This window comes from Trichogramma pretiosum, unplaced genomic scaffold, assembly GCF_000599845.2.
Source record: "Trichogramma pretiosum strain Unisexual culture from Peru unplaced genomic scaffold, Tpre_2.0 scaffold6, whole genome shotgun sequence".
Lineage (NCBI taxonomy): Eukaryota > Metazoa > Arthropoda > Insecta > Hymenoptera > Trichogrammatidae > Trichogramma > Trichogramma pretiosum.
Genome location: NW_019641678.1, coordinates 2,617,271 through 2,632,451, shown reverse-complemented (window position 1 = coordinate 2,632,451; position 15,181 = coordinate 2,617,271). Strand labels below are relative to the sequence as shown.

Below are 15,181 nucleotides of genomic sequence, written 5' to 3'. Positions count from 1 at the left end.
GAAACTCGCTCGAAAGCATCCTCGCTGCTGGCATGGTAACGCGATCGATACTTCTCCGGCCCCAAATTGCATCTCTGCCACGTGCGCCTTGTTTATACTTGAATCTAACTTTCTAATACCTCACCGATCAATTTCTTTCAAATCTACTCAACTGAGACTGAAAGATTAGAATTCACTTTTAAAACTCGGAACTTTTTTGAGACATTTTGGTAATATCAATCATTTTTTATGGTAATTTTTTCGTAAATATTATTTATTTTTATAAAAATAACATTAATTTGAAAGAAGCTCATCTTGAGCAACAGTTTATAAAATATTATAATTATAGTTCAGTCGTCGTAGCGCACTTGTGCGTCAATGTATAAATCTATTCAAAATATCAGTTTAATAATAATACTTCATCACAAGATTTCCATTACGAATTATTACAATTGAATCACAAGTTTAAGAGGCTATGCTGTGTCATATTGAGAGCTAAAACTATGATTTGACGGATTACTTTGATCCAATTCACCACTCCTATCGTGACTTCTGCAAGTCGATTCGGTTTCTAAATTGTAACGACGATTACGCATTTCGTTTCCTGTAATACCAATAACGCATTAACAAAACATATAAATCTGAAAATTATGTCGCGAAATAAAAATTTATAATTACCAAGAAGCGGTGACCTGGACCAAGCAAGCAAAAACTTTTTGTCTCGGGCTTGCCACATCAGCATTTCTCGCTCTACGCTAATCATCAACTTTGAAGCCTCAGCTTTAGCTCTCATGTAATAGACGGCTAGGCTGTAAAAAGAGCAAAAATAATCGTTCACTTGAAAAAAAAAAAAATTTGAAAAAGAGTAAAGAAAATTAAAAGTAAAAACGTAAATTATTTACCACATGGAAATAAGTACAGCCGTACTAACGACAGGACTAGTCATCTCACTAATAACGTTCCAAATTACAGAGTCTCTCGGTATTAGTAACAGTCGCTCAATAATAAATTCTCCTGTGTAAGTTGTCCCAGCAAACGGACCACAAGTGCTCGTGTCAACGTAAGCCAGTACATAAAAAAGCATTCCGAGGATGATAGAGTTACCGATGAAAATGAGAGCCAAAAGAGTCGTCTGAGCCTCGGCGGCGCGCCAGTAGTGATTTGGAGGCTTGCAATACCGAAACAATTCGAACCTTTTGAGGTAAAACGTCAAAAGCAGTCGAAGAAACAGCAACAAGCCCAGCGGAGGGCTGAAGTACTGACCCAGCCAGCAAAGACATTGAAGGTAAATGAGAATGAGGCTCTCGTGCACGTCGTTGAAGCCACCAGAGCCGAGCAGCCATCGTTTTTTGGCGTAGCGTATCAGCAGACCAAGTGGCAGAGTCAGAACCAAGTCGAGCAACATTAGATGATAGATCTGTTGAGCAAGTCGATTTTGCCAACAACCAGAACTTCGTTCGAGCCAGAAGGTTGGCACAGTGCCCAGTGCTACGCCAAGGATTACGTAGCCTCGAATCATTTTCATCCAATAAATACTTCTCTTTCGTTTGTAGTTTTCAAATTTCACCTGTAAATTGCATGCTCCAATTAATGAACGGGCTGATCAATGCTCGCTATCGATGCTCGAGATCGAGGCACATTACTCACAGACCAAGAAATCAACGGTGGCATTAAGTTTACCATCGCCGTTATGATTACTGGAACCGTCAAATCCGACATCCAGTTTTCCTCCATGGAAAACCATAAGAGTCCAGCCGAGCCACACACGAGGGCAGCCATGAGACTAGTCATCATGCCTCTCACCAAAAACGTGCAGATCTTGCTCGCCAGAGACAGCGGCCATGGTCTTGTGGATGACTTCGCCGTGGTTTGATAGGTTTCCGAGGTCTTCGGGTGCTTCGCTTCCCATAGCATTTCAGCAAGCTCTCGACGAATCGAGGCGGAGCGTAATTCGGCCATTTCTTTCGACGATATGGACCAGTCCCATCCGTAAAATATTTTCTTCGCGAATCGGTTGTAAGCCCCACCTGATGTCTCGATGAAGGTCTCTTTGTAAGATCGAGCGACTCTGCGTTCAAAAACAACAATGCATTCAAAATTCCAGATAACTTGCTTACAATAATGTACATGCGACTTTCAAGTCGCCGAACCTACTTGAAGAAAAGTAACAAGAAAATAAACAGGTTCGTAAATGAAAATGCTAAAAAATAAGCTGAGGGCATGGAGTAAGTCTTCTCTGAGTAAATCGTTAAACTGCTGTTAGTGTAAAAGCCGTAAAACATAACGCTGTTTTCCAGTACTCCCTACAATTTTAATAAACATTGTATAATGTAACTACTGAGAAATCTTGGACTTTATTGTCTTACCGTTCCAAACAATAAATCTTCTACTTCAAACCTTTGATTGGCATGCATTTTCAATAACGATTGCGGTATAATTACAAACAATAAAATAATGGTGAAATTAAAAATATTGAGTATAAATAACCATCGTAAAAACTTGAAGTATGTTCCAATCCCATTTCCAAAATAGCCATTGATCATTTTTATACTTCCATACCAAAGTTCAAAAGTTGACATCATATCACGAATAGCCAAATTGAGCTGTATAAAATTGAAATATCTTTATATTGACAGTATTATGTAATGTAAAAAATAATTTGACTATAAAATTACCTTAATAAAAGCCATACTTGCTTGATATTTCCATTTTTTCAAAGTTCCAATAGGTTTTGACTTTTCTGACATCGATTTTATCAACTTGGATTTCACTAATCTCTTTAAAGATATATTTTGAGGTAGGGCCTTAATTATTTGTAAAATTTGTTGTTCAGATATTAAACTGTCATTGTTGATAGAATGTGATTTTTGCAAGCAAGAAACAACTACATTAGCTTGCTTCTCAATTTCAGCTGGAGTTGATTTTCTTGAGCGAATGGTATTATATTGATAGGAATTGCGAATGGTATTAAATGGAGCGGAAGCCCCTGCTTCATTATTTTCAGATTCTTCCCCGTGATTGCCTATATTGAGAAAATAATTGGTTACATCTGTATCAACGTATAGACAATCATCTTACTATTTTCTCCAGCAAATGTTTCATTTTCATAGGGTCCAGTATTACTTCTAAACTCAACAGTAGTATGGCTTCTATAAGTTTCACGACCTTGGACAGTAACTGTAGCATATTCAATTATTTATAAGATTAATCAAACTGAAAAAATAAAATTTTGCTGAAAGCTTTTATACCTTTTTCAAGTTCTATTATTTCTTCTGTTGTGTGCGTTGAAAACATTTTAAATGATTTTTATTGCTTTTATTTGAAATAATCACTTTTTTCTTAAAGTTAATAGTTAAATTGGTTTTTACTAGATTTTCTCATATTTAAAAGAATAAATTGATTTTAATTATTTTTCTTTTGTATTATTATTTTTGTTAAAAAAATAGATTAATTACGGTTATGTGAAAAATAAATGTAAAAATTAAAATGAAAAAGTTCAATGTTCGATTGTACACTACATTGTAGCCAAAACATGAAATGTCAAGTTGAAATCAAAATGTCATGAATGACCACTATTGTCTGTTATGATAACGAATTACGAGTATAATAAGTGTAACGTACTCAGTAATTCAAAAGACATTGATTCTAATCGACAGTCGGTAACCAAAATATGGCGCGATTTTGAAAATGATTAAGGTGACTTGAATAAATGATAAAATTTACATTGATAGTTAGCAAATTTTTATTCATAAAAAATTATAAGTGTTGTACGAGCCTGCTCGCAGTTGTACAATTAAAATAGAAAGCAAGCCTTTCTCATAAGAAAGGCTGCCAGCCTACATACATTCGGCCCAAGGCATTCAAATCTCTTGCTTGCTTAATCAAAGCATAGACCTGTATAAAATAATAAATAGAAAATAAATAGAAAAAATTTTTAATTTTGAAAAGGAAATGTATAATGCTGTAAAAGAAAAAATCTTACCTGTTGCTCAGCTGTCAAAATATCCTCTTCCATGTAACTCGCTGGATTGGTAGCTGCTATGTCATTAGTTCCAAGTATAACACTTTGATATCTCTGAAAAAGTTCTTTTTCATTATTTTCATCACAGTTCCCAAAGTGCGAACACTTTAATTCTTCCAACATTATTTTTGATGGATTACATCCAGCCAATTTCTTTTTGACAACATCTATTTTGCTGGCTGGCAACCATTTGACACCTGAAAATAATAATATATATGAATGTTAATGAAAGAAACAGCGGCTGAATCATTTAGATTGCAATGATAATAAAGAAGACTAACTTGTTTCTTGATTATATTTCTCTTTCATAGCTTTGTTAAGACGTATTCGCCAATCGAAAGGCTCGTGTATAAAAACATCGAGGCATGCCAATATCGGAGCTCGTTCTTTTCTCAGAGCTCGCAAAACATTGCTCATGCTTATATCAAAATTACCGTGTTGGAGGTAAGGTTTTAAAAAGTTTTGTATTTGAGGTGTCAGACGGAATGGTACTAGTTCTGGCACCATCTGATCGATTCCTGCGCCAAAAGCAAGTCCAAAATCGATCCCGAAGCATTGTCCAGTTTTCACGCAGATCATCGTGTTCTCCAAGTGTCGATCTCCGATCCCAGTCAGCCAATGCACCAAACACATTGAGGCGTAACTGGTTACAAAGTTATCCCTCAGGGTCAAAAAGCACTCGAGCGAATCGCTAAGAAAAAAGAAAGTCTTCCTCAAGTAGTCGACATCAAGCGATTTTAATATCAGCGTCATCTTAGCTCTAGTTTCTTCGTCACTGTACTTCAACATGGCTGCTTTGTAAGGGTTCGAATGGATCTTTGTAGTATTAGCACGATCGATCCAGTTTTTATAATGCCAACTGGCCTCTTCGAGTTTTCTCGAGTCACTAAACGCGGAGAAATTAATGAACTCTTTTAGAGTTTTGGCGTTATCGATCCACTGAATTAGTCCCAAGTCGTTGGTGATCGGCAGCACTTCATACGTGTTGATCTTTAAATGCCTTTCTCTGCAACGAAGATCGTTTAGTAGACTTTTATTGGTAATAGTAAATATTTGTTGCAGTCTTTGATCCTGACGTAAATCTTCTCCGAATTTTATGAGAAAACTATAGGTTTTGAAATCACTGCCTATGATATTGATTTTGCACGGGTTGAACTGCGATTCCATGAGCGTGACATATCGGTCGAACCGAGCGATTTTCGCGTGATAACGTGGCATAGGTTTGCGGTCGGGCTTATACTGACCAGGAACTTCGATATCATAGTCGGAAAAGTTTCCAAAGTACGAAGAAAGTTCTACAAGTTGAAGACTTTGCTTTTTGCTAAGTCGATTGACCTTGGATTTACGAAGCTTGGTCTCGAGTTCAGCAAAACGTTCTTTATAGTTGTGATAGTTTGAACAGCGTAATTCATCAATATCTTGTCGGAAATCGGTTAGCACTTGTTCGAAAAGCAAACCTGTTGCGCGCGATCGTGTAGGAGAAATTTCGGAAAAAGCAGCCTCGAAACAGCGAGAGAAATTTTCTGGCGACGATTCACATACTGTCCGCAAATGATGTAACAGGAAATTTTCGGGTAAACATACCCGGCAAATTGCTTCGATAAAGCTTTTCATCGATTCATTGCTCATCAGTTGATTATACATCCGCTGAATTTCTGATCGATTAGCAAGTTCTGGTACAAGTTTGAAGCTTTGCCAAAAAGAGTAAACAAGTGCGTTTGGATAATCATCGATGAGCCTCTGCATTAGCGGCAAAATTAGGTTGGACAATCGATCGTCGACGACAAAAGACATGAGCTGTGATCGCCAATTGAGAAAAAGCCAACTGGGCACTTTCTCGACGCCCGTTACGAAGAGTTGGTATAGCTCGTTAAAGGTCTCGGCTTGTTCGCAATCCGTTTCGTGGGCAATCTTCAGCAAACATGGAAAATAATGGGCCGACTCCAAGCAGCCGAAGCTCATACCTTGGAGTATCGAAGAAACGAAACACTTTCGGATTTCATCATGACGATCCGAAGGGGACTGCAGTAGCTCGTAACAATATTTTCCGAATAGGGCAAAACTTTCACTAGCTCCGGATTCGCAGACATATTTGAGATTGTCGAAAGCGTATCGTTCCAGGGCTGCGGGTACTTGGCCTGCATCGCTGACATTTAGACATTCTGCCACGAAATTGTCGCTGATTAGCATATCGCTGACGGAAGGATATTTTTGAACGACTCGACGAAGAGCTGACGAGATATTTGCTAAATGATAGCGAGACTCTTTAGGAACTGTATTAGATTCATAGGACTTGGCCAAAAGATCCTTAACAATCATCCAAGATTTTACATAATAACTACAGCTTTTCTCCAATCGCTTTTCGCTTTGAGCGTACATAAACTTGAACCTTGAAGCTGACAGCTCGAGCTCCTCAGTGAATTGTTGGAAACGCCTATTACCCCCAAACTGATCTTTTTTGGAGCAGCTATCAATGAGTTTTTCGACAAAACCGAAATGTTTCTTGGCCACACTTTTGTTTTTCAGCTGGATTGCCAAATTGCTCGCGCTTAATTGTAGATCGATGTTGGTCAATAACAGATCCTGTTTACAACTGTGATCAAAAATCCCAAAAATTGAATTGTTGAATGTAAGCATGAAAATAAGAAAAAGAGAGTAAAAAATTCTTACCAATCTTCTGATTCAACGTCATCCTCAAGTTTGTGATATAACTGGTTAACAAAAAGCTGTCGATATTGCATGATCCTACTAGCGTTGCCGAGTTGAGAATGTTTCTCGTTAGCTGGACAGCAGCGACGCCAATAAGCAATGAGTTTGAAGACAGCTTCTTCACAATCACCAGCTTGATAGGCTGCCAGAAAAGCGTCGATATCGCGCAAGCGACGTAGTTTGAGATGTGACTCGAGGCGCGAATACTCGAGGAGAGGACTGATGCGCAACCATCGAGCTCGCATCAAGTCTAAGCAGCTGGTAATGCGCGTCGCGCCGGCCTGAGCGTCATCGTCGCAAACGTGCAGAATACTCAATTCTTCGCCGTACTCGGACATGTACCTTAGCAGTCGGTCACGTTCGATCGATGATTCGATCTGATTAGCTAGACTCTGCCGGGATCTGCCATTGACATTGTCATCGATAGCTGACATGAGCTGAGCCAGCAAAAGACGCGGTAATAACTGCTTTGCTTCTTGGGTCTCTTGTTTCCAGGTTTCTCGGAGACCAACACGTTCGTCGATGCATCGAACGGCTCTAGGCCAATCCGACAGCCGAACGAGACTATCTATCATACCATCGAAGCAGTGCTCCTGCACTAAAGGCTCCAATTCGATTTCTCGAGCTTTTTCGTAGGCTTTGCGGGCCTCTAACCAGTCCTCTGCTATGGATGCCAAGGCAGCTTCGCGTAAGTATTGCGGCGCCCAATCGCCGTGAGCCGTCAAGTTATCTGCTACATTCGACTGACCTAAGCTTTTCAACGTACTCGACAGTCGAAGCCAGACATCTCGTTCGACATTTTGTACTCGCGGTCGTTTACTGGCTGGTGGCTCATTCTGCTCCGATTGATCTTTCTCTTCCAAGCGTTCTGCGATGCGCTCCAAAGACAGTAAGCCCAGATGCTTCGGTTCATCCGATCGGAGACAGGATTTGGCAACGTTCTCAAACTCCAATAGTCGGTCTTCGCTCGTTCTTAGGCCTATTTCTAAAAGAACAGGTGCCAGGTCAGAAGAGGCGCGATCTCGCTGCAATTGCAACGCAGCTGAGACAAATCGATCCCAGAGACGGTTGGTAGCGCTCTCCATGGAGTTTTGGCTAGGGCGCTTCAAGACTTCCGCCACGGCTAGCAGCAGCTCGACGGCTAAATTTTGGCAAAAGGCTCGATCTCTTACGATTACTTGACGCAGACACGTGGCATAGCTTTCGTAGGACAGCTCGACATCCGGATATTCGCCGATTCTGTAGCGACGCTGTAATTCAACTACCGAACCGAGTGGCTTTGCTCTTGACTGAGCAGCAGGTTCTCGCCGAGACAACTGATTTTGCGACGGCTCTGGCATGACGTTTCTTTAAAACAAGAAGAAACAAAATTAAACATTTTTAAAGTAAATTCGATATAATAAATATAATTGCTCCAACCTGTTTTCAAATTGCGTTGTAAACGAGGTCCCGATATCGACATTTTGCGTGGCGAGGACACGCAAACTCGCGTGACTAGGTAGAGTGGCCGACAAGGCCTGTTCCCGGTAGAGCTGACTGGCCAGCGAAGGTACAAATAGTGGAGCAATCGATCCCAAGCCTCTTCTGGCGCTCGCACCAGATCGACGTAAGCTTCGGGGCACCTCGTAGTTTTCGAAGCGAGCTCCTTCTACCAGAGCTTGTCGACACATGGGTTTCAAGGCGTCTCGAGCTTTCGACGTCATTGAGAGTATTACTAATACAAGAGTCCGAGTGGCTCCGAATCTCGGAGCGTGTCTCGACAAAAGTTCAAGCAACTGAATCAAGAACTCGACACCGGACTTGTCGTATAATTTCGACCAATATTCTAGGATAACCGTGAGAAGCTGAAGAGGTAAAGTTTCGTCACCCAATTGTTCCACCAGAATTGGCAGGCAGACTTGAGGCATCAGCTCGGCTCCGGCGACAAAGCACTCCAACGCGGCGAGCCTGACGGCAACGTCGTGATTCGAGTCGAGGCGAGTCTTGGCCTTCTTCATCGAAGCATCGAGAGCTGAAATTGCACCGAATGGCTTTTGCAATAGATAACGCAGCAATTTGAGAGCCACCAGATCGCAGCCAAGCCAGTGATCCGTGAGAGATTTCTCGAGCGCCTCGATCGCCGGAGACGCTTCCATTCCGTATTCCAAGCGCAGCAGCAGCAGCTCGAGGCAGTCGGCTCGTCGCGAGTCGCTGATCTTGGCGTTGCGCGGGCAGGCGTAACTCGAAGCCAGGCTTCCCGCAAGCTCCTCGTTGGCCCAGGAGCGATAGAGGGCGATGGCGCATCTGGCGGCTCGGTCGACGTTGCGCCGCTGAATGTCGCGGAGAAGCGACTCGAGCCAGTTGAGCTGCGTCGCTTGCACGTCGTCGGTCGAGCGTAGCTGATAGCCAAGGGCCTCGAAGCCCCGCAACAGCTCCGGTCCGGTCTCGAGTTCGGTCCATCGGTTTTGCAACACCAGAGATACGTGATCTCTGAGCAGTTGCACGCTTCGGAGCCGAGACCAGACGGAAGAGTCGACGCGCAGTAGCAAGGCCAAAGCGCGAACCCCGAGATCCGGGTCGTCCTTCGCCAATTGCACGAGAAAATCGAGTCGCGGACAAGTGCCCACGCCCCAGTGCGCGTAAAGCGCTTCGATCAACTCCAGATTGTACTCGTACAGCAAGAGTTGATCGTCCGGAGAACGCTTGAGCAATAGCTCGATGAGTTTGCGAGCCGATTCCAGAGATTTGGAGTCTTGGGGTCGATGGGCAGCCTCGACGAGCATGACAACGGCGTCGCGCACCAAACGATGAATGCTTCGACTCGTGGCCAGGTAGTTGCAGAGCAAGTCCAACAGCGCCAGGTGCAGACAAGCCATGTAAGGCAGAAAAGCCCCTTTGGCGTTGGCCAACAGCCGCAGAAGAAAGAGGCGCGCGTTGTTGCTGCGACAAGCCGAGAGACCGAGGCGCAGGGCGCGCAGCCACTCGGGCATTCGCTCCTCCGAGACGTCGTCCGTAGGCTGCGGCAGCTTCGCCACTTGACTGTTGAACAAATCTATCACGAGTCCGCTGAGCATGGGCATGCACTCGTGTTCGTTCAACTCGTCCGACTCGAAGCTCATGGACAGTCTCTGATCGGCCGACGACGAGGCCGCCGAGACGAGTCTCGCGTCGTTCAAGTCATAGGCGTGTACGTTTTCGAGCAACGAGAGGCCTGCCAAACTCGCTTGCTGCGAAATAAATCCGTCGCGATCGGACGCTGCCGCGACATCGGCTCCTCTGCGAATGTTGACGAGTTTTCGGCGCTCTCCTTGTAGCTGCCTCGAGCTTGGCCTGCTCGAGCCGTAGACCCGATCGGAGTCGACGATTTTGTCCCAGATGAGCTTGTCGGCGAACACAAACTTGTAAAATTTCTCATCTTTTCGCAGACAGACGATCGCCGTGCAACAATTGAGGGCAGCGCACAGCAGTAGTCTCGTGGCTTCCTTCTCTCGATCGTTCGACGCGCTTAGCTGGCGTATTTGCACCGAGTGCTGGACAAGCAGTCGATTCAGCGGCTTCGCTGGAACTCCGAATTCGAGCGCAGGCAAATCAAATTTCACTAGCATGAGCTCGAATAAATTGTAGCAGCCAGTCATGCTGATCATCGTTCTGATTCTGTCCTGCTCGTTGGACATGTTTTGTGGGCGCGCGCTCACGTGACTTAGCATCTCGTTACACTTGTCCTCGTAAAACTTGAGCACGACTCGAGGTGTGTTGAACTCGATAGAAGGCAACAGAAATTCCCGCAGAATGTCCCATCTCTCTTGACTCTGCTTTAAATTCAAGAAAGACTCGTAAACGTGTACGAGCGATTGAAAGGCAGTGTTTTCGTCGCGATCGGTATAGAACAGCCTCAAAACTTCGCGCAGATTCTTTATGCCGAATAGGCTCGATGTACCAGCCAAGTAGCTCATTAAAACTCGAAAAATAAGCGGAGACTTTGTACTGGTCAGAGCCTCGAGCATGATTTTCAAGTACGCGGAAGCCCGATGTCTTGCTAAATCGTCGTTTTTCAGCTTTTCCAGCCAAGCCATGTAATCGTTGTCCCTCAGCTGTCGCAAAATCAATTCCAACTCGGGATTTTCTTCATCTACGCTACACAAATAGATGAGAAAAGTTTGTAAAATCTCGCTTTTCGTTTCAAAGTTTCCAGATTGCACGAGCTCATCCATGATCCATTTGCTCAGATCGGACGGCGCTCCGTTACTGAGCTTGAGAGCTCGTCTGGGATCAATCATCAATCCAATGGCTAGCTTATTAATGCGAAACAGAGCATCGCGCCGAACATGGCTAGAGCTTGACAGCCGATGCAAGGACTTGCATCTTTCGCAAACGGCCTCCGACAACTTTTCCGTATTAGACGATGCTTTCAATTTTTCGGTGTGTTGAAGCCATTTTTCGATCAAATCGAATATTTTGTCGGGAGACTCGGACAAATTATCTTCGATTATGCTGATCGTTTGTTGGGGTGACATTAAAAAGTAATCAAAAATGAGATTTTTATAAAGCTCCAAAAAATAATTGCCATGACTTATTTGAATGCCACTAGGCTTGTCCAGGATCAAGTCATTCTTTATGGTTCTTATCAGTAGCTCAACCGTAGTTGTCTGTAACACATTGATAATTTTATTCATTGTAAATGTATAATGATTTAATGCAAAAATTTGAATGATAAATTCAGACCTCGTATGCTCTGAGTGAAAACTTGATGAACATTCGGAAATACTCGAGTACGTTGTGATCGAATTTCGTGCAGGTATTCATGTCTAAAAATGGTGACTTAGCCAACTCAAAAATTTCGAGAATTGTACTCTGCAAGAGACCAGATTTGAAGGTAGTCTGCAAAAAAATTATGCATGGAGTAAAGTTTGTATTGAAATTGCTGAACGAAATCTAAAGATACATGAAAGCGATGATAAAAATAAAAACTTTCAAAAACATTTTTGGTATTGAAAGTTTTTCTAAAATCTCTGTATAGTTATCTTGATTTTATTGCTTATCGAGATATTTCGACATGGCGTTTTAAAATGTTCAATCAATGATAGTTTAAAAAATTATAATCAAAAAATCTCACGATTTTCCCATCCCTTTAATTAATTTTAATTGATTTATTTACCTGGGCTTCAAAGTCGAGGAATTTGCAGTCTTTTAGAATTATCAAGCCGTGGATGAATTGGTGACATATGAAAGTATCTTCATTTTTATCATAGATATCTCGGACATTCAACAACTTCGAGCTGTAGGTATTAATGAATTGTATAAATTCTTTGCAACAATTAGCCGCAATACAGTTAGAGTAGCGTTTCATCTTGACGAACAAATTTTTCAGCGAGGAAGTTAACTTTTCCGAAACTTCTAAAATACCAGTATTTAATCCAAATTTACATGGCTGTAATGTGCAAGATACAATGAAAGTCGACATGCTTTCACTCCAGTTTACCATATGCTGGGTATCCCAGTGAATAAATAAAACTGCCAAAAAATCTAACATTTTTAGCAATGTTTCACACTTCAAATCATCGAAGTCACGCGAGCTTATATTGTCAGCAATATCAATCGACCATTTAAAATTCATCAAAGAAGATGTGAATGCATCAAAGATTTTACCAAACTCGAGCTCACTTTTTATTAAAAGCCTTCGTTGCAGGCCCAAGTAGTCATTTGAAAAACACTCGGCCGTTAAGACCCATGTATAAAAAGCTATAGTTTTGAGAAAGTATTGATAGTCCGTCGCGCTAAGTGCATCGATTTTTCTTTTTGAATTTTCTATAGCAACATTTTCCATCGCATCGGCTATTGATTTTTTAAAATCTTCATTTTTCTCGGTACAAAAATCGAGTATTTCAAATATTTTCATATAAATCGTTCGACTGTGCGATTTACTACAGGAAGCGCATCGCGTGAACAGCCATACCTGTGCACTCGGCAAAGTTTCATCTGTAAATTCCACAGGCTTTTTTCTTCGCGCACATTTTTCGCTAAAAAGTTTGGATCTTTTTTTTACAAGATTGACCACGTGGTCCAGCGCAGATTTAATGTGAGCATTGTCGAAATCCCCGAGGTTTTTGACGAAGACATAAAAGAAGTCGAGCCAGTAATTGCTAACGAGGTTGGAGTTTCCCTGTAAAACGTTGTGAAGCTGATTGAACGCCACTGCCGCAGCCACTACCCGCTTCTTCGATGGTTGACCAGCCAATCCGGTGATTCTCTCGACAACCTTTTGCAAATCGAACAATTCGCTCTCAGTGGACTGTTTCATTGACCAGAGCGTGAACTCTTTTAAGTACAAGCCGCAGTGGTCTCGATATCCTACGTCAAACTCTTCGCTCAAACCGTCGAACAGAGAGTCGACAAAAACATCACTTGCACACGAGTCCTTGGCCAGTCGCGAGCTGAAATAATGAGCCAGTTGAATGGATAATAAGTAATAAATGCTTTTAATCGCTTCATCGGAGTCGCAGCTCAATTTTAGTATTACGGAACATAATCTGTCGTCGAAACACTTAAATAAGATATTTTTCCCCAAAAATAAACTTATACTCGCGTGCAGCAACTCGCAAGCAGCAATTTTCGTTTTATGATCTTCGCAACTCGTGAGTAGTACGATTCTCGGGAGTAATCTGTCCAAATATACTTCTAAGCTTGTATCCGGGAGGACTATTTCACTTGGTAGAGCTTGTTTTTTTGTCCAGGTGGCATTTGTTTGCATAGACTTTTCGTGAATGAAATCAATCATTATGCTTGAGTCAATCAAGCCATAAAAAAGCAATATCTTTTTTTGCACTTCTTTTAGAGTTTGATTGCTTTCTGTGGCAGAGTAGTTCAGCGATTGGAGTTTATCATTTGTTATTTCTGATATTAAAAAGTATGGTTCTGTATAATTAACTATGAGTTTCAGGAAATTTTCAGAAAAGTCTACTTTTTTTATCCAGTTTTCTAATGCATTTAGGGCACTAAGTGCAATAGAATAGTCATTTAAGCCCATTTTGAAAGCTACTTCAAATAACTGAACTGTATCTTTGATATAATTTTCAATTAAAGCAACTGGTGCACTCAAAATCAATGAGACACAAGAAAATTGAAGTTCACCTGGAAAACTGTGTACTAATTTTAATGTATCCAATAAATAACGTGATGTTGATTCATAAGTTGAGTGACTCAGTATTTTACTTATATCAATAGAAGTATCACATTTTTTAAATATGACTTCAATTAATTTGTAGAAACCAGAAATCAATGGATTTTTGTAAGAAAACTGAATAAAATTTACTAAGAGCCCATCTATATAGTCTTGTAGCAAATCACCTTCAATCTTTTCATACACATCTTTACACAGATCAACTAAATTAATAAAAAATCTGAAATCTGTTCCATTTTCAGCTTTTTGTGAAACAAGTGTGCCAACTAGATCATTACAGTCTTGAGTTTTTAAATTCAGATTAAGTTTTTCTATAAAATGAATTATTACAGCTATAAATTCTTCAATCAAAGTATAATTTATGGGTTGCATTATCTTATTTTCAATGTCAAAGATTGAATACCACAATGGGAGGTAATTTTTATGACATATAGGTGGTTCTGAAAGATTCTGCAATTCTTGTAGTACATCCACATCAATGAGTAGAGTGTGAGAGCACGACCATAAAATGGCTTCTTTCACTATAAAAATAAAATTTATTTGAATTATTCAATTTTTCAATAGTAAAAAAAAATATATACATACAAAAATGTTTAAAATATTCATTTTGATGATTTTGTTTCAATTTACTGATGTGAACAAAAGTGTTGAGAATTGAGTTCAATACATTATTTTTGTTCAAAGCACTTAGTTGGTAGAATTTTTTAATCAAATGTCCACAAAGTTCAGCAATGACATAAATTTGCTGATAAAAAACATTTTCACTATAGACCAGAATTTTTGCCAAGGTTTCTGTGTAAGAACTTAATTCTTGAAAATATTCTGTATCATTAATACTTCTGCAAAAAAAATTATGAGCTAAAATTAATTATATTGTTGAATTTTAAATGTTTTTTACCATCTTCAATGAAATTTACTTCAAACGATAATTTGATGCTTTTATTGAAAGAATTTGATATAATTTTGGAACTTCCAATGGAGTGTATTTTTTAAATGCTGGAATGAAATCTCCTATACCAGAAATGGTTAGTTGTAATTCTATTGATAGAAGATTTTCCTTGCTAAGTTGATTTGTAAAATAATCTTTAAAGTACTGCATGAAAAATATACAACAATATTATGATTTGTTCATGAAAATTATTATAAAAATAAATTTATACATACTGTAAATATTTCTTCATTATGAATTTCACAAACATTTTCAGCAATTTGTTGGTAAAATTTTCCCAAAACATTTAAGACAATATAATTTTCTTTTTCTTCAAGAATAGTGATAAATAAAGTATGCCATTTTTTATGGTCATTCAAAATAAACT

The 15,181-nt window shown here is 40.4% G+C and overlaps 2 protein-coding genes across 2 annotated transcripts; both read right to left on the bottom strand.

Annotated features, from left to right (window-relative positions):
* Positions 1-235: 235 nt before the first annotated feature.
* LOC106657883 (transmembrane channel-like protein 7) lies at positions 236-3,534 on the bottom strand. The gene is made up of 9 exons (XM_014379580.2): positions 3,228-3,534; positions 3,058-3,156; positions 2,655-3,001; positions 2,346-2,582; positions 2,134-2,282; positions 1,627-2,047; positions 882-1,546; positions 658-788; positions 236-583 (listed from the first exon to the last, which is right to left on the bottom strand). Exons 1-9 carry the CDS (start codon positions 3,271-3,273, stop codon positions 453-455), a joined length of 2,226 nt encoding a protein of 741 aa, XP_014235066.1. The 5' UTR covers positions 3,274-3,534; the 3' UTR covers positions 236-452.
* Positions 3,535-3,795: 261 nt separating this feature from the next.
* Positions 3,796-15,046, bottom strand: LOC106657798 (DNA-dependent protein kinase catalytic subunit-like). The gene is made up of 10 exons (XM_023460796.1): positions 15,030-15,046; positions 14,451-14,704; positions 12,642-14,386; positions 11,844-12,116; positions 11,411-11,566; positions 8,129-11,334; positions 6,671-8,056; positions 4,282-6,593; positions 3,962-4,197; positions 3,796-3,873 (listed from the first exon to the last, which is right to left on the bottom strand). The coding sequence occupies exons 1-10, from the start codon at positions 15,044-15,046 to the stop codon at positions 3,796-3,798; spliced, it is 9,663 nt and encodes a 3,220-aa protein (XP_023316564.1).
* Between the last annotated feature and the right edge of the window lie 135 nt (positions 15,047-15,181).